This window comes from Carassius gibelio, chromosome B21 (assembly GCF_023724105.1).
Source record: "Carassius gibelio isolate Cgi1373 ecotype wild population from Czech Republic chromosome B21, carGib1.2-hapl.c, whole genome shotgun sequence".
Lineage (NCBI taxonomy): Eukaryota > Metazoa > Chordata > Actinopteri > Cypriniformes > Cyprinidae > Carassius > Carassius gibelio.
This window is the reverse complement of record NC_068416.1, coordinates 10234608-10256147: the sequence shown is the minus strand read 5'-3', so window position 1 is coordinate 10256147 and position 21540 is coordinate 10234608. Positions and strand designations below refer to the sequence as shown.

General features: G+C 40.5%; 4 protein-coding genes and 1 non-coding gene across 5 annotated transcripts; 2 read left to right on the top strand and 3 right to left on the bottom strand.

Annotated features, from left to right (window-relative positions):
• Positions 1 to 1424: 1424 nt before the first annotated feature.
• Positions 1425 to 2270, bottom strand: LOC127986382 (cytochrome c oxidase subunit 7B, mitochondrial-like). The gene is made up of 3 exons (XM_052588624.1): positions 2112 to 2270; positions 1739 to 1860; positions 1425 to 1653 (listed from the first exon to the last, which is right to left on the bottom strand). The coding sequence occupies exons 1-3, from the start codon at positions 2146 to 2148 to the stop codon at positions 1576 to 1578; spliced, it is 237 nt and encodes a 78-aa protein (XP_052444584.1). The 5' UTR covers positions 2149 to 2270; the 3' UTR covers positions 1425 to 1575.
• Positions 2271 to 2591: 321 nt separating this feature from the next.
• trnal-caa (transfer RNA leucine (anticodon CAA)) lies at positions 2592 to 2702 on the top strand. Its single transcript has 2 exons — positions 2592 to 2629; positions 2657 to 2702. It is a non-coding gene; the product is annotated as a tRNA-Leu (tRNA).
• A 934-nt stretch (positions 2703 to 3636) lies between these two features.
• On the bottom strand, positions 3637 to 5508 carry LOC127986381 (membrane-associated progesterone receptor component 1-like). Its single transcript, XM_052588623.1, has 3 exons — positions 5180 to 5508; positions 4496 to 4651; positions 3637 to 4378 (listed from the first exon to the last, which is right to left on the bottom strand). The coding sequence occupies exons 1-3, from the start codon at positions 5466 to 5468 to the stop codon at positions 4284 to 4286; spliced, it is 540 nt and encodes a 179-aa protein (XP_052444583.1). The 5' UTR covers positions 5469 to 5508; the 3' UTR covers positions 3637 to 4283.
• Positions 5509 to 12570: 7062 nt separating this feature from the next.
• LOC127986482 (protein FAM114A2-like) lies at positions 12571 to 17703 on the top strand. Its single transcript, XM_052588750.1, has 14 exons — positions 12571 to 12711; positions 13144 to 13372; positions 14342 to 14441; positions 14517 to 14615; positions 14709 to 14839; positions 15443 to 15577; positions 15705 to 15863; positions 15952 to 16075; positions 16182 to 16267; positions 16345 to 16473; positions 16579 to 16718; positions 16804 to 16876; positions 16981 to 17034; positions 17159 to 17703. The coding sequence occupies exons 2-14, from the start codon at positions 13160 to 13162 to the stop codon at positions 17255 to 17257; spliced, it is 1542 nt and encodes a 513-aa protein (XP_052444710.1). The 5' UTR covers positions 12571 to 12711; positions 13144 to 13159; the 3' UTR covers positions 17258 to 17703.
• A 764-nt stretch (positions 17704 to 18467) lies between these two features.
• On the bottom strand, positions 18468 to 19399 carry LOC127986483 (28S ribosomal protein S17, mitochondrial). Its single transcript, XM_052588751.1, has 3 exons — positions 19281 to 19399; positions 19009 to 19153; positions 18468 to 18835 (listed from the first exon to the last, which is right to left on the bottom strand). Exons 2-3 carry the CDS (start codon positions 19129 to 19131, stop codon positions 18539 to 18541), a joined length of 420 nt encoding a protein of 139 aa, XP_052444711.1. The 5' UTR covers positions 19132 to 19153; positions 19281 to 19399; the 3' UTR covers positions 18468 to 18538.
• Positions 19400 to 21540: the final 2141 nt, after the last annotated feature.

The following is a 21540-nucleotide window of genomic DNA, read 5'->3' as shown; positions in this document are numbered from 1 at the left end:
AGAAGTCAGTAACTTCCTGGCCAGGTCATCCACATGCTCCACGTACCTCTCTGCATTAGGTGCAATCATCCTCCTGTGCTTCTGGATGTGGAGATCACACATTGTGATCACTCGGCTGATGGGATGTTTCTGGCGCGACGCCTCGTGACAATGTGGAGTCACCCCGTATAGTAGAGTTGCAAGAAATTCAAGTTGACAACTTCCTTCATGTACAACCAGAGACTTGTATAACCTGCCTAAGCATTAAATCATCATCCATGCATGGGCAGAAGGTTTATGTTGCTTCTGAAGCTGGTGGTTTCACACATTGAGTAGGCCGGAAAAAGGGTTCCACGGCCACTCACCGCCTCCAGAATTCCACAAAGGGACCACATAAGATCAAGTGTGGATAATGGACTGGCGTGGATAACTGAACTGGCGCAAAAGATTTAAAAACAAAATCCCCTATGAAGGTGTCCAAAGATATTTTTCAGTGATTTTGTCTTCTAAATATTTTTGTTGTAAAAAATAAAAGAAAAATATATTTGAAAGCCCTTTACTTCATACAACAACATCAATGTTCTGCACCTAGTTAAATAATGAAATATTAAAGTACATGAATGAATCAATGAACTAAAACTAAATATGAATACTACATAATTGTCCAAACCGGTTTTCTGGAGAACCGCTATTCAGCAGAATTTAGCGTCAACCCTAATTAAACATCCCTGGACCAGCTAATCAAGGTCTTCAAACTCACTAGAAACTTCCAGGAAAGTGTGTTGGAGCTAAAATCTGCAGGACAGTGGCCCTTCCAGGGAAAGTATTGGACATCTGTTCTAGGGGTGCTCTAAGCGAGGATTAAAATGAAACATCCCCGGTCAAAAAAACTGATACATTTATAAATTATATGCATCAGTATAACCTTCTTCTTCACATCCGTCACACTGGTTTTAAATGTATATTTTAACTATGCAGTTTAAATAAATATATAAATTTAGAAGATTCCAAATCAATATACAAACAAGTTACCCTTCAGTTCCTCCATCCTCATTTTCTTTGCATCCTCCCCCCGCATCTTAAGTGGTGAAGCCAAGATACGAGGAAAGGAAACAAAAAAATAAGAAACACCCACGGCATGGTAGTCTACCAACAAAGCTTGATTACATTGGTTTGGTTTTCTCAGTGTGAAACCAATCTTGTAACCCAGTTTGTTCAGCAAGCTTCGTGGTAAAGGAATTGGAGTTGTGAACAGTTTAAGGTTTTATCATAAATACAAAACTGACCTTCAAAATGGACATGACCATAAAATAGACAGTTAATTTGAATGTAATTTATAGAATGTCAAGCTAATGTTACATGTCAAATGTGCAACTAATGTAGGATCAAATCTGACATAAACCTTTTAATAACACATTTTAACAAAGTAAACAAGATGACTAATGTTATGATTTGGATTAAATTTATTACATTTTTACAGGCATGCCACGATAGCAACAAGACTGGATAAGGTGAAAATTCTCCATTTGCAAAATGGAAAAGTTCAAAATGTCATTCAGAATCCTCCAGCATCCGGTGCACAATGAGGAGATGCATTCATTCCTCCAGCCACGGCTTGGGCTGGACCTTGCCTACCGGTGACAGGTTCCATGTAATGCCAGTTGATGTGATCACCTGCAAAGACAGTGCACAAAATCACATATAACACATTGAAATGAGATAAAGAATTACTAGAGGGTTTGTGTTTGCGGTCACTTACATATGCCCAAACAGCTGTGCAAAATGTGGCCCCAGCAATCAGCAGAGGAGCTCCATACTTTGCATGAAATTCACGGGACAGATCAGACTGCTGTCGCACAGCCACCTGACGGGCAGTCTGACCTATTGTAAAGGAGAGAAAATGTATTCAAGTTTATATATGCTTTAACACATTATTCATTGCCTCGACGAAGAATTGTCAAAAACTTGGACTCACTGAATTTATGAAAGACATTCCTAATGCACCTCTTTTTAGTAATATACATGATTGCTAATTGACCTCTTTTTAGTAATACACATGACAATTGTGGCATAGACTTATAGATATAATGTGAAATTAAACGGTCAGTCCTTGAATAAGAGATTTAACTTACCGCTGAGGTTCAGGGCAGCCTTGGCGAAACGATACATGGTCGTGTGTGTGTACAGCAAACTGCTCGTGCTAATACCCTTGAACTGAATGAATGGCAGAAACAAGATGGCAACGCGGAAATAGGAAATAGTGAGCGATGCGTGCGCGCGTGCACGCGAGCTATCAGCGGTAGATTCAACATAACGCAAAATTAAAATGATACACGAAAACAAACTGATAGTTTAAGATTATGTTGTATATGGTTAACCTATGCGGGAGTAACGTATTCTAATAAGTACAAAAGCGTTAAAATATTTAAAATATTACTTTTGTTCCTGTGTATATTAAGGAACCATCACTGCTGTTTTAACAGTTTTAACATTATTTCAACAATTCGCCGGTTGATCGGTATTGACTTTGCATTGTAAAATTAAGAAAAAATGTATTTGTTAAATAAGAACGTGTTATGAATTAGAATTTTGCGACTTTCGTTTCTAGTAGTGTCAGGATGGCCGAGTGGTCTAAGGCGCCAGACTCAAGGGCTGTTCCCTTCCGAAGAATCGGGTATTCTGGTCTCCGAATGGAGGCGTGGGTTCGAATCCCACTTCTGACACATATCTTTTTCTTGAGCTAGAAATAATATTAAGTTTATCAGATGTATTAAATGCAAGAAACAAGCTCATCCTTTTTGGGCAATGTTACATATTCACAAAATTAGAGGATATGTCTATGTCTTCCCTTCTCTTACATTGTAAAGCCTATGAATAAAATAGTCAGGAAACTGTAACTAAACCGCTTATTCTGAGAGAGAGAGAGAGAAAAAAAGATTTTAAATCAAGGTTTTCTCCCCGTCAAACCATTTATTAACACTTGTACAAAATAAAAAAATAAACATTTTAACAAGTTTGCATTTGTGTTTAATCTGTTTTATCATATTTGCTACATCAGGCTTTTATAAAATGTGATATAGTGAGAATATGCAGCTCACACTCAAGTAGAAATAAACTTTATCTTCCAATAACATATCTTAGTAAATTAGATTTAAATACCACTTAAAATAAGGGGTAGTTCATTCAAAAATAACAATTCAAACACACTTAAGTTGTTCCAAATCTGTAAAGAGTACAAGGAAATGTTGGGAACCACTGATTTCCGAGAAATTCACAATTATAATTACAATTACATTATAAAAAATAATTCGATTTCACAGCAAAAACACACAGGTACCACAACCTGGGTGTGTTGGTTTACAGAATTATTCAAACAGGCCTTTTACTTGCTAAAAAGTCTTAATCAGATGACAAAAGGCTTGTTGTAGGTTACGTAAAACATGTTTCTCACCAAAGTTTTGATAATGTCGAAAATCTAGAGGCCTTTTGAAATTCATGTACCAAATATCATTCAGTAGGCTTTATAAAGCAAACTTGCTGTAGGAACAAATGCTTGGTTAAAAAGATTTATGATTCCATGGGTTCATGGAAACACCACCAGTATTCAGCAACATATACTTTGAACCAGAGTTTTAAAATAAAAGCAGTAATGCACAATGGTAATAAATCATATTCTTTAATAATGAACATTATGAGCAGAAAAGGTGTTTTGCAAATACTCTTCTGGGTAACAAAAGTCGAAAACATAATCTCAACATAATGGAATGTAATGGGTATCTCCTGAGCAGATGTTAAGACTAGTATGTGATAAGTTTGCTCGAAACCCTCTTTAGTATGGGCCTCATCTTAATCTGTATCAGGGAAACTGGTCCGACAAGCACCCTTGAAAGAGATCTCCACTCCAACTTTTACTGTGGCACTCATTTAAAAGCATTCTAGTGTATTTTGATGTTTATATACGTATTTGGTTTAAATGTTCTCCGGTTAGTTAAAAATCTGGAGTCGGAATAAAAAGAGCGAGAATTGTGTCCCATTTGTATAGCAAGCCATATATTCCCGAAGAATATTTTTACCCAAGAATTCTTCAAATGACATGATTATGAGTCACAGTTGCTGGAATTATAACATATACTACATTAAGTTTCTGAATACAGTGATATGAGATTAGGTTTCTGAACACATGACGTGCAAATTAAGGTCACAGTGATGTATTACGAAGTGGTTCAGAGTCAGACAAAACAGTCAAAATGAGCTATCAGCAAATGTGACCACAACAAAGCTAGGTTTGTCGTGATCTCCATGTTCTAATCCTTCTTTTTGTCCTTGACTTCCTCATCATCTGTGTACTCAGTCGGTTCTTCTCCAGGCTTCAGAAGCTTCCCAACATAATCATATTTCTCTGTGGAGGCAAACACGACCCATTACTCAACATTTAGCAATGCAACCCCGTTGCAACATTCCTGAAGCGTGCAACTGAAAAATAAGAGGCTGGAACAAAAAGTGTCCTTCAACTCACGTGTGAACTGGGTCTCCCACTCGCTCAGGCCCTCCTGCTGCATAGCATTGAGATCTGAAAGATCATCATGAGTGTCTTTCAAGGCCTCCTTCTCCAAACAGAATGTGGCCAGTCCTCTGGATGCATCTCTGCCCGCAAAGACCCCATAAGGGCCATCTTAAAGTGAACAAAGTGGGTATTAGGTCTTCAAATATAGATATATAATACCAGGAACACAAAACAAATAGTATCAATTTTCTTGAATGAAGCACCATTCGGTGCTCAGTGGATATCTTCAGTATCTAATCAACCTTTATCCAAGTTTAGTTAATCGTTCACTGATGACCAGCAGTTTTGCAATTGCAAAAGTGTGCACAAAAGTTACAAAAGAAATCTCGGTATGAGACGAAAAATTATGTAAACAGATGCACTTTAACAGGATTGCGTGACATCTCCATTATTCTGAATTTTCAGTGGGTAAGAGGTTATGACTTGGCATTTGTATGTTGTTTAAAAGGTGCGACATAAAGGGGAGTGTCTGAAATTAAATGAATGCATTTTCATGGAATATTTTAAAATTGATAACTCACATATGGCAAGAAATCACGCATTTGAAAAAAAAAAAACTAAATAAATGCATAAAAAAACACCTGAGATAAGCTTGAAATTAGACCCGAGACTGAATCTGAGATACGAGCATGTTACCTGGTCCGTAGAACTTCTTTCCTCTTGTAACATCAAACACTTTCCCGTTGACAGCCATCAGGATTCTTGGGTTTTTCAGTCCATCGTACTCTTGCAGCTCTGCTAAAGTGAAATCTCTTTTCTTTAGTTTAGGCATCGGTTCTTCAACCGGGCCAGAGTCTGTAGGCTTGTCTCCGCGGACGATTTTGTACAACAGGAATAAACAGAGACAAAGCAAACTAATGTTCAGAGGCGAAGTGAAAATTTCCTGAAGAATTCCCGAAGTTTGCTCGACCTCCTCTTCAGCCATTTCGTTTCTGATGTTATGCGCTGTGTTGCCAGATTGGACAGACCATTTCCAGCCTTAAAGCTCACAAAATCCCGCCCACTCAAAAAAAAAAAAAAAAAATCGCCCAAAACTTTAACTGTCAAAATAATGTGATATAATATATCAATCAAGGTTGATAAGGGAAGCGTATAACTCCTTAAAACAAAATAAATAATATAAATAACAGGTACATTTCATAGGCCAATACATAAATCGGGGAAAATAGCCTATTAAAGAGAATTGTCTAATATTATTAAAATATGAAAACACACTATAAAAACGGCAATCAATAAATTTACCATCAGTTATTTTCAAGTTAGCAAGTAAATTTATAAAGTGCCCAATATAAGTGATATGGAAAAGCAACGTAATTAGCAGGCATTTCACGTACATTTATATATTTACTGATCCATATCTTACTCTACGATAATACGACAATTTAAAACAAAAAAGAATGCAACAATAATGGTTAACCGTAGTGGCGCGGGAATCCGCTCATTCTGGCAACACTAGAACATGTGCGTGAGAACGTCGAGACTCATCGACCACAGCAGTGAACCAATCACAGAGCTCAAAACACTCAGCCAATCAGATTCGAGGAGTAGTTTTCGTGATTTGCTTTTTGAAAGTTGTAATCTGTAATCTGGAAACCTTGCGTGCTTTTTTTTGGTAACACTAAGAAAATATTTATTTAACTGTGCTATAATAAAAACAAGATATAAACTATATGTAGAAGTATTTTATAGTAATTATGTACTATATAAACTATATGTAAGCATAACTAATGTCCTGTGCCACGGAATTATATTTCAAAAACTTCAACAATATAAATGACTGCAGAGCTATTACATAACCCAGGAAAGTGTTATAAATGGATGGATTCAGTTTACAGTACAATTAATTAATTTACAGTTCAATTAATTTTAGAATAAAAAATTAATAGTTTCCCGCATTTTATACTGTTGTTCAGCATTGTGTTTTGCTTTGCCCCGAGATGCAACACAAGTTTTCTGATGGAAGATGCTTGTTTTTTCCTACTGATGTATCCCATCGGAGACTCTTTTCGTACCATAAGGTAAACTATATTAGTAATACGATTAGTGATGGAAAACATCTCGGTTACGTATGTAACCTTGGTTCCCTGAATAGGGAACGAGATGCTGCGGTGACGTCACCACGTATGGGAACACCTCTGGTGTGACGAATGTCTGAAGCCCTATACCATCCCGCCAATCCTATTGGCCAAATGGCGCATAGCACCACCCTGCGCATGCGCGCGCATGATATACCTGGGTGCAGCGCGCCATTTCGCTCAGATTTCATGACTGAAGATGAAGAGTTATCAAGGTACGGAACGGCCAGAACCGCAGCATCTCGTTCCCTATTCAGGGAACCAAGGTTACATACGTAACCGAGATGTTCCCTATCATAGGTCACTTCGATGCTGCGGTGACGTCACCACGTATGGGAACGATATACCAAAACGCCTGACGTACCTGATAACTGAGATCCGAGGAAGCAACTGCTCAAGCGGAGAGAACCCGGGAGCCAGGGGCCATCCTCACATCCAGACTGTAGGACTTGATAAAAGTGCTCGGTGAGGACCATCCTGCCGCAGCACAGATATCATCCATAGAACAGCCACTGAGAAAAGCTTGAGAAGAAGCTACAGCTCGAGTGGAATGAGCCTTAACCCCTAAGGGCGAAGCGAGTCCGCGCGCCCCATAGGCCAAAGAAATTGCCTCCACCAGCCAATGGGACATGCGCTGTTTTGTAACTGCATGGCCCTTACTTTTATGTCCAAAGCAGACAAACAGCTGGTCAGAACCACGCCAAGGGGCTGTGCGATCCACATAAGTCTTTAAAGCTCTCACAGGGCAAAGACTTAGATCTCCTGACCCGGCCTCGGCAGGTGAAAAAGCTTCCAGAACCACTTGCTGAAAGCGAAAAGGGTTAGATGCGACCTTAGGAACATAGTTAGGCCTGGGCCGCAGCAGCACCTTCACAGAGCCTGGTGCAAATTCCATGCATGAGGGTGAAACAGAAAGAGCCTGTAAATCCCCAACTCTCTTGAGGGAGGATAAAGCCATGAGAAGAAGTGTCTTCAGTGTCAGGATTTTATCCGATACGGTCTCCAAGGGCTCAAACGGATGCCCTGATAAACCTAACAACACAATGGATAAATCCCATGAAGGAACTCGCACAGGGCGGAAAGGCCTCAGCCGTCGCGCACCCTGTATGAAACGAGAAACTAATGGATGACGCCCCACAGAGGCACCGCCTATGCATTCGTGGTAAGCTGAAATGGCTGCCACGTAAACCTTTAAAGTGGCTGGTGTAACGCCATCCGAGAAACGCTCCTGGAGGAACTCCAGCACTGAAGCCACTGGGCAGTAAACTGGATCCACATTATGATTACCACACCAGGCTGTAAACAGTCTCCACTTGAAAGCATATAAGCGTCTCGTAGAAGCTGCTCTAGAACTCAATATAGTCTCAGTAATTTCAGCAGAAAGACCGGGACATACTAACGCACTCCGCTCAGTGGCCACGCCCACAGTTTCCACAGATCTGGCCTCGGGTGCCAAATCAGCCCCTGTGCTTGTGATAATAAATCCTGTCTGATGGGAATCTCCCACGGAGAGCCCGCTAGCAGACTGATCAGATCCGCAAACCACGGCTGCGTGTGCCATCGCGGAGCCACCAGCAGCAGCTGTTCCACTCTGTCCCGGCGTAATCTGCATAATACCGCTGGGATCAAACGAATCGGAGGAAAAGCATACAGACTGGTCTTGGGCCAGCTGTGAGCTAACGCATCCACGCCCAGGGGCGATGGGGAGCGTAGGGAGAACCATAGCGGGCAATGCGTAGTCATGCTCGATGCGAATAAATCCACTTTCGCTTTGCCGAATATCCGCCATAAAAGATCCACCGTCTGGGGGTGTAATCGCCATTCTCCCTGTTCCAGAGCCTGTCTGGATAGCAGATCCGCTCCGAAATTCAATCGTCCGGGGACATGAATGGCCCGGATCGAGAGAAACTTGTCCCGAGACCACAGAAGAACACGCCTCGCCAGCCTGCACAGGGGGCGAGAGCGCAATCCTCCTTGATGGTTCAGATAAGACACAACCGCTGTGTTGTCTGATCTGAGCAGCACATGACGGCCGATCAGCAGATCCGCGAAATACTGGAGAGCCAGAAAAACTGCCAGTAATTCCAGTCTGTTTATATGCCAGCCGCGCTGAGCCGCTGTCCACACTCCGTGGGCTGGTCGCCCTCGACACACAGCTCCCCAACCAGTCAAAGACGCGTCCGTCGTGACAGTCTCTCGGAAAGCATAAATTCCCAATCGAACTCCTGACAGGAGAAATTCGGTTGACATCCAAATTTTTAGCGACATCACACACCGCCGTGTCACCGAAATCGTGCGATGCGGGAGACAACGGGGTGAAATATTCCGCCTTTTCGTCCACCACTGAAAGGGGCGCATTTGAAGCAATCCCAGACGAATCACGGGGGATGCTGCTGCCATTAGACCCAAGAGCCTGAGGCACAATCTCACCGTCACCGTGCGACCCGCTTTGAAGTGCCGCACGCATGACGCAATCGACTGAGCGCGCGGGAGAGAAAGCTTCGCTGTCATCGCGCGAGAGTCCAGATCTATTCCAAGAAAAGTTATCCGTTGAGAGGGAGTTAAAACACTCTTCTTGAAATTTGTTCGTAAGCCCAGGCTGTTTAAATGATTCAGCACAAGATCTCGGTGAGAGTATGCTTGAGTCCGCGATTGCGCTAGCACCAGCCAATCGTCCAAATAATTCAACACACGAACGCCCTGGAGCCGCAACGGGGCCAGAGCTGCGTCCATGCATTTTGAGAACGTACGGGGCGCTAAAGCCAAGCCAAAGGGAAGAACGCGGTACTGATACGCTTTGCCCTCTAAAGCGAATCTGAGGAACTTCCTGTGTCTCTTGACGATCTGAATATGGAAATACGCATCCTTCAGATCGATCGTAATAAACCAATCGCTTGGTCGGATCTGAGACAGAATAGATTTCACCGTCAACATCTTGAATTTGCTCGGTCTGAGTGCAAGATTCAGACGGCGTAAATCCAGAATGGGTCGTAACCCGCCGTCTTTTTTCGGTACCACGAAATAACGGCTGTAAAAACCTGTCTCCATCTGAGAGGGGTGTACTTCTTCTATAGCCCCTTTGCTCAGCAGAGCTGACATTTCTTGTCGCAGCACCGCCATTTCCGTAGACTTCACCGTAGTGGGAAGAATTCCGCGGAAAGGAGGCGGGCCTTTCCGAAACTGAATGGTGTATCCGTGACAAACCGTGCGTAACACCCATTGAGGAATGCCGGGCAAGCGTTCCCACGCGGCCCGAAACAATATTAACGGTTTCAAAACTTCCGCTCCCAGCAACGCCGTCATACGCGTTAAAACGACCGGACACGAAAAACCCGTGGTGTTCGTGCACCGGGGAAGCGTATGCGCCGGAGTCGTTGCGTTCCGTTGAGTATAATCCTGAAACGTGTCCACGGCAGGAATTAGGCCAACAGATGGAACATCGGGCTCTGCCGCTAGCGAAAAAGCGGCGGCTGTGCGAGCCGTCATAAACGGACCGTTTGTGTAGGGTCCTTGAGTCGTCCCTCGAACTCCGAAAGCAGGATTGCGCAGAGTGTCTGAGGGAGCGTCTGTCATTACAGCTCGATCCAATGTTGCTCGAGGCGCTGTTAGCGGCGAGACAATCAATGTTTGAGCATGGGGACTGCAATGAGAGTGTGGGATGCGCGAAAGCGGTCCGACAGCGCTCTCTAGCGGAGGGCACAGTCCCTGGCAAGCAGCAAAAAGATCAGGAGCTGCTATTCGGCACCCGAGAACGAGAGGCTTTAGCCGTCGAGGTCAGGTTCAATCGCTTACGTTGACGCTGGTGCGCCGGAGGAAAAACCCTAGGGCCCCAGTCCTTACGAGGAGGCGCCATGGGTGTAGGTTCCTCTCGAGAGGCTGCTCGCTGGCGGTGAGAGGAGGTTGAGCGAGAACGCGCGGGCGCTTGCCGGCGTTCGACCTCCCTGGGTCTGCGGGGAATCAGCTGGCGGAAAGCGGCTGATTGCTGTTTCGCTGCCCTGAACTTCTCCACTACTGACGTGACAGCCTCACCGAACAATCCATCCCTGGAGACAGGGGCATCCATAAGGAAAGATTTATCCTTCTCCTTAATATCGGTGAGATTAAGCCAGAGGTGGCGCTCAACCGAAATCAAACCGGCCATAGTACGGCCCACTGCACGAGCGGTATGTTTGGTAGCGCGTAGCGCCAAATCCGTAGCTCTACGCAGTTCCTTAACTGCCTCCGGTGTGATGCCCTCACCTTCATCCAATTCCTTCAATAACTCCGCCTGGTAGGCCTGAAGGACCGCCATAGAGTGGAGCGACGCAGCCGCCTGACCAGCCGCCATGTAGGATTTACCCACCAAACTAGACGTGACTCGACACGCCTTCGAAGGAAGAAGGGGGCGAGACTTCCAAGCCGCGGCCGAACTAGGCGCAAGGTGTTCGGCGAGAGTCTCTTCCACCGGGGGCATCATAGTATAGCCATGGTCCGCCATATCAGAAACGGTGGCGAAATCCGCGGCCGCGGCGTTAGTAATCCGCGCCGAAAATGGCTGTTTCCAGGACCTCGAAACCTCCTGGTGGAGGTCCGGGAAAAAAGGCAAAGGCCTCCGGGGCTGTGTAGGTGTCCGACTGGTTAGAAAACGGTCGTCCAGCTTGGAAGAAGGTTGGGCCTCGGCCTTGTCAACCTCCCATTCTAGCCCCAATTTACCCACCGCACGAGAAACCACATCCAACAGCTCACTGTAGGAGGGGGAAACACGCCTCTCCTGTCCGCTAGGAGGAAGAGGGCTAGTGTCGGTCGCGAAGTCCTCAGACCCCGAGGCCGCGGTGGATAAAACATCGTCGTCATAGCGTCCACAACCGAAGGAGATGGCGGTGCATGCCTCCGGTGTGGGAAGTAAATCCTCATTAGAGAAGACGACGGGCTCAGTATAAGTTTTATTCTGCAGCAGGGTAGGGGAGAGCGAGCGATGTGGAGAATATTCCAGCGCTGCGCTGTCCACAAAATCCATGTCGCACGTGTCACCCCAGGCCCTCGCCTCGTGCGGTGCCTCGGCAGTCGCAGAGGTGACCTGACGGGGGTTAGACTCGAGGGCGACATTAGAGAAAACTTCCACCCTGGAGCGCAGTACTCTGAGCCGCAGGCCATCACAATGGGGACAGGAAGAAAGGCCGCTAAGCGCCGCCTGTGCGTGATGTAAACCAAGACATACTACGCACCTGTCATGAGTGTCCCCCGCCGTGATGTACCTGGTACATGGCTCCTTACATTTTCGAAAGCTCATCGCGTCCGCGAAGAGGAGTTAACACTGCTCGAAGAGATCGCTGGAGAACGCGAGACGATAGGGCACAGATGATTCGCTATTCCTGAAGGAATGAAATCTGAGCGAAATGGCGCGCTGCACCCAGGTATATCATGCGCGCGCATGCGCAGGGTGGTGCTATGCGCCATTTGGCCAATAGGATTGGCGGGATGGTATAGGGCTTCAGACATTCGTCACACCAGAGGTGTTCCCATACGTGGTGACGTCACCGCAGCATCGAAGTGACCTATGATAGGGAACCTAGGCTTTCTGAAGCGTTTGAGGCCTCTACTCGGAGCTTTCAACACAATGCACATTAGCGACATCTGGTGCACCGACTTGTTTTCTCCAAAATATCTGACAAACATCGCGGAGCAGGGGATGGGTTGAAAAAGCGTGACCAAACCTGTTAGTCTATGGATCAAAACAAAGCTTCGGAAGTCCGAGTCCGTGACACACACGAGTGTGGAATCAATCTGGAATCAATACAGTTCTATCCAATCTGATATAATGTTATCTAAATTAATTTGTGCTAGTGAGCGTACAATTCATGTCATGTAGCCTATATGTTGGTCAATGGATTCACATATTGATCAATAATATAAAATACAAAAACATGTGACGTGGGTAGCTCCAAGTGTATACAGTGCAAACAGTGACCTCCTCCAAACAGCAGGTGGCGGAATACCAATGTCGAATAGATGGAAGAGCGAGTGTATCTGGAAAAAATAAACTTTGACTAAACACAGCAGGACTGAGTCCAGTGACGTGGCCGCACGCTGGAGAAGAGAAACAGGGGTCAGTAGGTCTGATATGTTATTATGTTTATCCCTTATTCATTTGAATACAAACAAGCTCACTGGTGAAACTTAGCATAGCTTAAAATACAGTACAGAACAGTAGGCTATGCCAGACAGTATTACAGACAAATGTAATGTGGTTTATTTACTAAGTATGTATTACAGCATCTGTTATAACGGATTTTTATGATCAACTCATTTCTAGAAGTTCATTGAAGTTCAAGTTTTTGTTTGAGTAACGTATATGAATCAATCTTTGGCCTCAGCAGTTTGTAACTTTATATCCAGGGACATAACAATTTTTCTCTAACGTTGTACTGAAGACATAAAAAGATGCATTGGTTTCCAGTTTCATAAACTACACTGTCATGTATACACCTCATATCATATAGCTTTCCTTTAAAAGAAAAAACATATTTATATGTCCATTTCAGGCAGACTAGTATGTGGTAAGATGTGTGACAACGAAAGCTCCACAAGTGACCAAACAGAGAAATCGATGGACCAAGAGCCCGAGGATCCTTCATCATCCACCAGAGATGAGTCCTCTGATGAGACTCAGAGTGATGCCTCGACCCGAAAGACCAGGAGAAGACCCGAACATAAACCTGCACCAGAAGAACAGAAGAGCTCAGAGACACAAAAACCAGCAGAGAGCGCTTCAGACGTAAGCTTTTATCACCTTTCTACTGAGATATATATATATATATATATATATATATATATATATATATATATATATATATATATATATATATATATATATATATATTTTTTTTTTTTAACTAACACTAGCTTTTCTAATCTTTTTGTATTCTATCTGATTTCTCTTTATTTATTATACAATTAACAAAAGCAGGAAAGGGCCTCTAACACTAACTTGCTCTATTCCTTTTCTATCCTGTTTTCTTTTTATTTATTATATAATAATAAAAAAAACTTTCTATGTGTACTGTGTTAAACTAACTTAGACTTGTCATAGAACTTGCAAATCATTGCTCTTTTGTTGATTTTGATTGCTTCCATTTTCCTCATTTGTAAGTCAATTTGGATAAAAGCATCTGCTACATCTAAATATATATATACACACACACACATATAGGTTTTGCACTTAAATATATATTTCAAATAATATATTTAAATCAAAGACTATTTCACTGTGGCTGATTTATAGATTGTACCCCAGAAAATTGCTCTATATTTTCACATTTTCTCTTATTTGGTCATTTTGACTGCAAAGATTACTTGTGTAATTTTTTTAAAAAAGTGCCCATGTTATAGTTCCTCATTTACAAGTTATTGTCATTTTCTAATCTTATCTGTATGTTCTGTTACTTATAATAAATTTACATGATTTAAGGTTTTAAAAACATTATATTCACCGTACATTGTTGCATCACCTCTTTCCACCTAAAAGTTCTGTTTTAGTTTCTGTTTGTTTAATAAAGGCCACCTTTCCGCTCTGTTTTCTGTGATTGGTCAGCTGGCCCAGTCTGATGTGACTGGTCAACCGCTTAGCCTTTTCTAATCATGTCCCAAAATGTTTTTTTTTTTTCCAGAACATGAAACTGTTTTAGTCTAAAAATACTATCATGGGGTTAATAATAATAATATACCTGTCACTTTTTTCCATCAGGCCTCCCCAGAGATGGCTGTTTCCCAGGGAGGTTGGGGTTACTGGGGTAGCTGGGGTAAATCTATCCTCTCCACTGCTACTGCCACTGTAGCTACTGTGGGTAAGAGACTCAACGGCTTTTAAAAGGCTCAATTCTTATATCATCAAGACTCATACTGTTCATTCATTGTCTAAGGCCAAGGGTTGACACAGGTCATTGAGAAAGCTGAGACGTCTCTAGGAATCCCAAGTCCTGAGGAGCTCTCAGCTCGAGCGGAAAAAGAAAAAACTGATGGTAATGATGTGCTCTTTGATTGACATGGGATACATCAGACCAACACACCGGTTCACAAGTGTTGATGATCTTCATGATCTTCTTGCTCTGCAGATTCAGCCAGTAGGAAGGAAAGTAAAGATGACGACGAGGAGAAGCCGTATGGGATGGGTGGTGCTATGGGAATGATCTCCTCCAGTAGTATGGGAATGCTGTCATCTTTAACCACTGTGGTTCAGAGTACGGTAAGCTTTAAAAGTATGCTGGATGGTAATAAAGCAAATTTATTTTTATTTCAAATAGACTTTAAAATAATAGCAATATTGTTGTCCAATTTACCTCCTTAACAACTATTTTATTTATTGATGGATTGATTGATTGATTGATTGAAGAACCAAGGTCTTGAAAAACCAGAAGTGGTTTGATTCCTCAACCAGAAATTTAGTTAAATCGATTAGAAAAATGATTACCCGTAATCATTAGCCAGTGGATCAAAGGAGCTTGGACAAGTCAAGTTCATGTTCCCTGAAGCTCCTAAAACTTCTGGAACCTTGAAATATAATTCATATAATTAAAATGTACAATAATAATACATTATTATAATTAGATCAATCATCTTCTTTGGATTGTGCTTAAGTGCAAATAAAAATGTGTTCAAATTATAAACTAATTCAACTGTGCCTACTTACAAAGTTTATTTACAAAACAAACATTATAGAAAAACAGTAAAAAAATGGTTATATTAATAAATATTAATGAACATTTATTATTTTAAACTAATTAATTAGTTTAGATATTTTATTTGATTGCACATATATTTATTGTGTGTTCCTATGTTTGTTGGCTAGGGTAAAACGGTAATAAGTGGTGGTCTGGATGCTTTGGAGTTTATTGGGAAGAAGACCATGGATGTGATAGCAGAGGGAGACCCCGGCTTCAAGAAAACAAAGGGACTGATGAACAGGAACTCCACACTGTCACAGGTGCAGAAGCTCTCAGCAACAGCCACTTCAACTCCCCTTCACACACTCGTACAGAAACATATGACCTTTACTTGACCGATTGGTGATTGGATTCTGCTTATCTGATTCTGTTTTTCGTCTCTTAAAGGTGTTGAGGGAAGCAAAAGAACGTGAGGAGCAGCAGATAGCTGAAAACTCCACTTCTGAAACAGACAAGAAGGCTCATTATGGGCTGTTGTTTGATGAGTTTCAAGGCCTGTCCCATCTGGAGGCTTTGGAGATCCTCTCTAGAGATAGTGAGGCCAAGGTCAGTGGGATTTTTGTACTATTAGAAACCAGTGCTAGAATTTAAAACCATGAAGGATTTGAATGCAGGTGTTTGTGTTTGTGTGCAGGTGAAATCTGTGCGGACCTCTCTGTCCGGTGAGGAGTTAGCAAAACTAAAACAAGAACTACAGGATATTAAAGAGCCTTTTTCCCTCATGGAGTTTGACGACGAGGTGGATGATGATGCGAAGTGTAAGAGCTTACAATCAACACAAAGCTAAAGTCAAACAAATATAGTGATGGTAACATTTTTGAAATCTGGGACTTGGTAAATGAACAAAAAAAGTTTTATTCTCAGCTGATGATGGTGAGGATTTTGTGAAGGAACTGACGGATGTCCTTGAAAGACTACAGATTTCCACATCAGCAGATAAACTTAGCAAGGTAACACATCTCGTCATAATTGTAATCTTCTAGTGTTTTCTGTGTCCGATTATTTACGCTTACTCATATCCACTCAGGCAAGAAAAAATGCATTCAACCATATCACAAACATGAAGCAACAAAGTGAAAACCCAAAGCAAGAAGAAGAAGAAGAAGAAGAAGAGGAGAAAGAACAGAAAACGGCAGTGTCGAAATGCAGTGTTGAGGTCTGCAACGCTTGCTATTTAGCCTGAAATGTACTAAATGACTTCTAAGATATGCATACATGTATATTTGTGTTTGTTCTGACAATTGAGTTTTCATTTTCATAGGAGGCCCATTTGTCTGCCATTTCAAGCCTGGCCGAGTTCACAGCGAGATCCATAGAGCAGTTCCACAAAACGGCTGAAATGCTGCTCCACTGTAACCCTGAGGGCATGACGGCCATAGAACAAGCCAAAGTCCTATCACAGTCAGTTCTTTTTTTCTTTTTTTTGGCAAAAGTGTGCAAAATTTAGATTTGGAGAAATCAAAACCATAATCTGCTTCACTTTTAGAGTCACTATTGTTATTTGCAAGGAGGTATCACTACTATCCAAAAAGTTCACGTCGTGTTTGACTACCATTGGGGTAGGACGCTTCACTTCATATAGTTTAGAGATCTATAATAGGTTTATAGTCATTATAAAATATGAGTTTTGTATGCCATCAAGTCAAAATGTTTGTTATTTCAGGCAAATGAAAAGGGAGAAGTTCTCAATCCACTTATTACCAGCATTTTTCTGGAGGTTTGTCTTTATTTTATGTCTCCTCTTTTGCGCTTGCAAAAAGAAAAAAAAAAAACATTTACAGATCTAAGACTTCTATGTTGATGTCTGCACAGAAGTAATAAGATCTTTTTCACTTTTTAAGGCATCAAACAGTGCATCATATATCCAGGACGCGTTCCAGCTCCTCATGCCAGTGCTGGAAGTGTCTCATATTCAGAGGACGGTGGAGCCGGGACAGTGATAACCACTCAGAAACACTTAACTGTGCCAACTCAGACTTTAATTACAAAAAAAAACTAAAAACACAACAGCATGCAACATCATATGATGGAATTAAGTGCACAGCTTTTGCACATTCATTGATTCATCTTATTATATTTTTGACTCTGTGACAGAGCTCTTCCTATAACTGACAGTCTTACAGTAATTTAAATAAACATATTTTATGTCTAAATGTATAATGAAATGAATAGAAATAATCTTTTTATATATTTAAGACTTACATTGTTTCCAAATAATTATGCAAGTCACATCAGTATTAATGCTCAGTTATCTTTTAAATACACTATTGTTACAAGTCTTCTGGATTATAGAACTTTAACTTTTTTTAAATGCAATACATATACTATAAAGTATGTATGTAAATTTGCTGTAAATAAAATGTCTACTTGGGACTTACTGAAAATATTTCTGCTATAATTTATAATATTGTTAGCTATAGATGATGATTTTTTTTGTTTATTTGAATACCTTACAACATGGTCTGACCCATTATCAATGACAAAATCCTGTGCAAAAATAAATTACTGGTCTTTTTGTCCTCCACTAGAGGGCACAGACACATCGAACTTTTCAATGAAAATGTCTAAAAAGAACTAGTGGAAATTTAGTGTAGTATGCTCATTTAAATTTATATTAATAATTATAGTATAGTGCAGACTGATATGTGAAATGATATGTGACCCTGGACCACAAAACCAGCCTTAAGTTTAAATTTCTCAAAATTGAGATTTATACATCATCTGAATAAATAAGCTTTCCATTGATATATGGTTTATTAGGATCACACAATGTTTGGCCGAGATACAACTATTTGAAAATCCGGAATCTGAGGATGCAAAAAAATAAAATAATAACAATACTGAGAAAATCACCTTTGAAGTTATCCATGTTCATTATTAGCAATGCATATTACGAATCAAAAATTAGGTTTTGATATATTTACGGAACAAATGTACACAATATCTTCATGAAACATGATCTTTACTTTAATATCCTGATGATTTTTGGAATAAAAGAAAAATAATCAATAATTTTGACCCATACATGCATCATTTTTTGGCTATTGCTACAAATATACCCCGGCGACTTAAGACATATATGGTTTCTCGACTGTGTCAAAGAGGACAGCAGGTAGAAGCATTAGTATGCAAGATTGATGACCACACAAATACTAGTCACAGTGATTTTATGTGAAAATCAGGACATGAGTTCTGTACATACATTAAGGACAAACACAATTCTAAGAGGCTGAAGGAGGTGTAGTGGAGGCAGTAATGTTTAGCTGCTCCAGTTTCTCCGTTAAAGATACTTCTGTGTCTTCTGTGCTTTCCGTAAGTGGCTCCAAATACTGCGTCCCAGCAACCCTCTTCCCAGTGAGCGGGTCGACCACCTGCCCGACTTTATACACAATCTCTGCGAGTTCATGGTTGACATGTTTGGATCTTTTCTCCGGCAAAGCCTTCAGCAAAACAACATCCCCAATAGTGCACTGCTCCAAAGGATCGTGGGCAAAGTATGTCTTCCTCTTGTTGTAGTACTTGAAAAAATAAAAGGCAAATTAGTACAGGATCCGGTTAATTCTGTCTACAAACCAACTATTTTACAAATAATGCGTCACTATTTTACAAACATAAATGATCCTAACGCTTAAAACTACAAATATTTTAAGGCAATGAAAGAAAAAATAAGGAAGAAATCAACACATCATACCTTGAGCAGGTACGGATCGAGCACAAGTCTCGTGACTCGAACCTTCGCCGTCTTCTTCATCTTGGTTCCGATCACCTGACCGATGATCCATTTCGCGTGGACCGATGCTTGACGCGTGGACATGCCGTATATGTTTTACAGTCCCCTAACATGTAGGAAATGTTCACGTTAGATGAATATAGCGAATCTGAGTCCAGATTATATAATTGCCATAATACAACAACTGGCATTTCTGTGTGTATGGAAAAGAAAAGTGTAAATAACACACTTACCGGGGTCCCTGTAAAGGAAAACGTTTTTGTAAAGGTCAAAAACTCATGAAAACATTCAGCATGCGTCTGAATGTCAAGCCTCGTGGCTCATGTTGATGACGTAATACGGATTGGCAAAGGGGAAAACGATTGTTCGTCAGAATATAAATAAATAAATAAAAAATATAGTATAGTATACAAATAAAACGCATGATATTTCTTATTATTTTAATAAACTGGAAAATAATATAAAATATTTAAATATATTGTAAATATTTTTATTTATAATAGACTATTTTTGTATACTACCACGCGTGAAATTATTATTATTATTATTATTATTATTATTATTAAGTATCATATTTTTTAAAGTATTTTTTCTAATGAATAATTTTGTGTTTGACAAGTGTTGTAAGAATATATTTTGCTGGGAATATAAGTGTAATTATAATTATAAAATAATATAATTTTATATATATATATATATATAATTATAAATATAATTATAAAAAGTTTAATTATTTTAGTGTGTGTGTGTGTGTGTATATATATATATATATATATATATATATATATATATATATGCATACACACACACACACACACACACACACACACACACACACAAATACTAAAACTTATTAGTATTATTATTATTGGACAGTCTTTCCCCCAAAATGCAAATTTTTCTTATAAATAATTTTCTGTCTTTTACAGAGAATGTATTTCTAAGTGTTTTAAGCACATACAAATGTACATAATAAACATGAAATGTATAACATGAAACGTAATTGTACTTGTTTTTAATTATTGTAGGATTAAATAATGTATGCAATTTAAGCATATATCAAGATTATACCCAAATAAATATTTGAATACATTTTTATATACATGTATGATAACCAGTTATTATTACAATTATTTATATTTCTAACAATTATTATTAATTATGAATTTATATTTTTTATTCTTTATCTATAGATTTAAGTATGTTCTAATACACAAAATGAGTTCAGACTTTCATGCCCACACCTTCCATCATGCTGATTTGTGTATGGTAGTAACGTCACTTTTTACAAACTAAAGAATGCATTTTGTGAACTCCCCTAATAAAGTTTGCCTTGCACAGAGCAAAGTTTATTACAGCAAAGTGCTTTGCATATAGTGGTCCAACTCCCATTTGAACTATCTGGCCTGTTGTTCCAACTGGCACCGAGTCAAGACTCAGGGAAAAGGCATTTAGAAAAGAAGAAAGATGTGTCTAAAATAGGGGAACAGATCATGCCATACTCTAATGTCTGTAAGAAAAAGAAATCGGCCTGTCCCTGGGTGGGAACTGGATGAGAGCCAGCGCAGTCGAATCTGGTATTAATCAGAACCACACAGAAAACATGGCTTGTTTCTATGTGATTCCCATTTAAGGCAGTGCAATGGGAGTTTTAGTGGAAGGCTTGCACACCATCCGTCTGCAATGCTCTTGTGCTTTCAGAAACATGCAATATATCAGTCATTATTCCTGACTGAACGACCTGTTCCATTTCAGACATAATAGATTTAAATAAATGTACTCTGCACATGAAAGCTTATGGTACATGTGTGAGTGGTAACAGTGCCAGCCCAGAACATGGATTCCCAAAAAGTCACGAAGCATTCTGTAAATTCATCTGCCTTTCTAAGATCTCTCAATCATCTCTGCTCCTGCCTAATGTTTTCTCTTTCTGAGTCGCTGCCCTTCAGTGTAGCCTTTGCTCTAGTTCAGTGTCGTTCTGACAGCGATAGTGAGGCTGATTGGAGAGAAGCAGATAAGAACACAGCACCAGGAGGAAGGGAGAGGTCAGTTTGTAGGAAACAGCCCGAACCGTTAACATACATGCTAGTGTGAAAGAGGCCATGACTCATGCGGCCCAGTTTATTTTCTCTGGAGATTCGAGTGTGACTTATGAATATTTTCCCTGCAGAAATGAAAAGCAAATTTAAACACACTTGAGTGATGAACGAGATCGCTGTCACCATATTCCTGTTTTGCGCTCCATTTGTTTAATGTTTTTGTATGAGGCTGGCGTCAGAGGGGTTACAGAGAACATGGCTGGGAGAAAAAGACAGCAATTCATTATATTTGTGTTTATAAAGCTATAAAGACCACACAACTGTGAATTACTGTTTCGTTTTCCATGCAAGTGTGAGTTTTTGATAATTGGGTCAAAGATACAATGCTAAGTTTCGCCCATTTAATTATATTCTGTTAAACTAACCATGAAACCAAAGCTGACAGTTTGTGTTT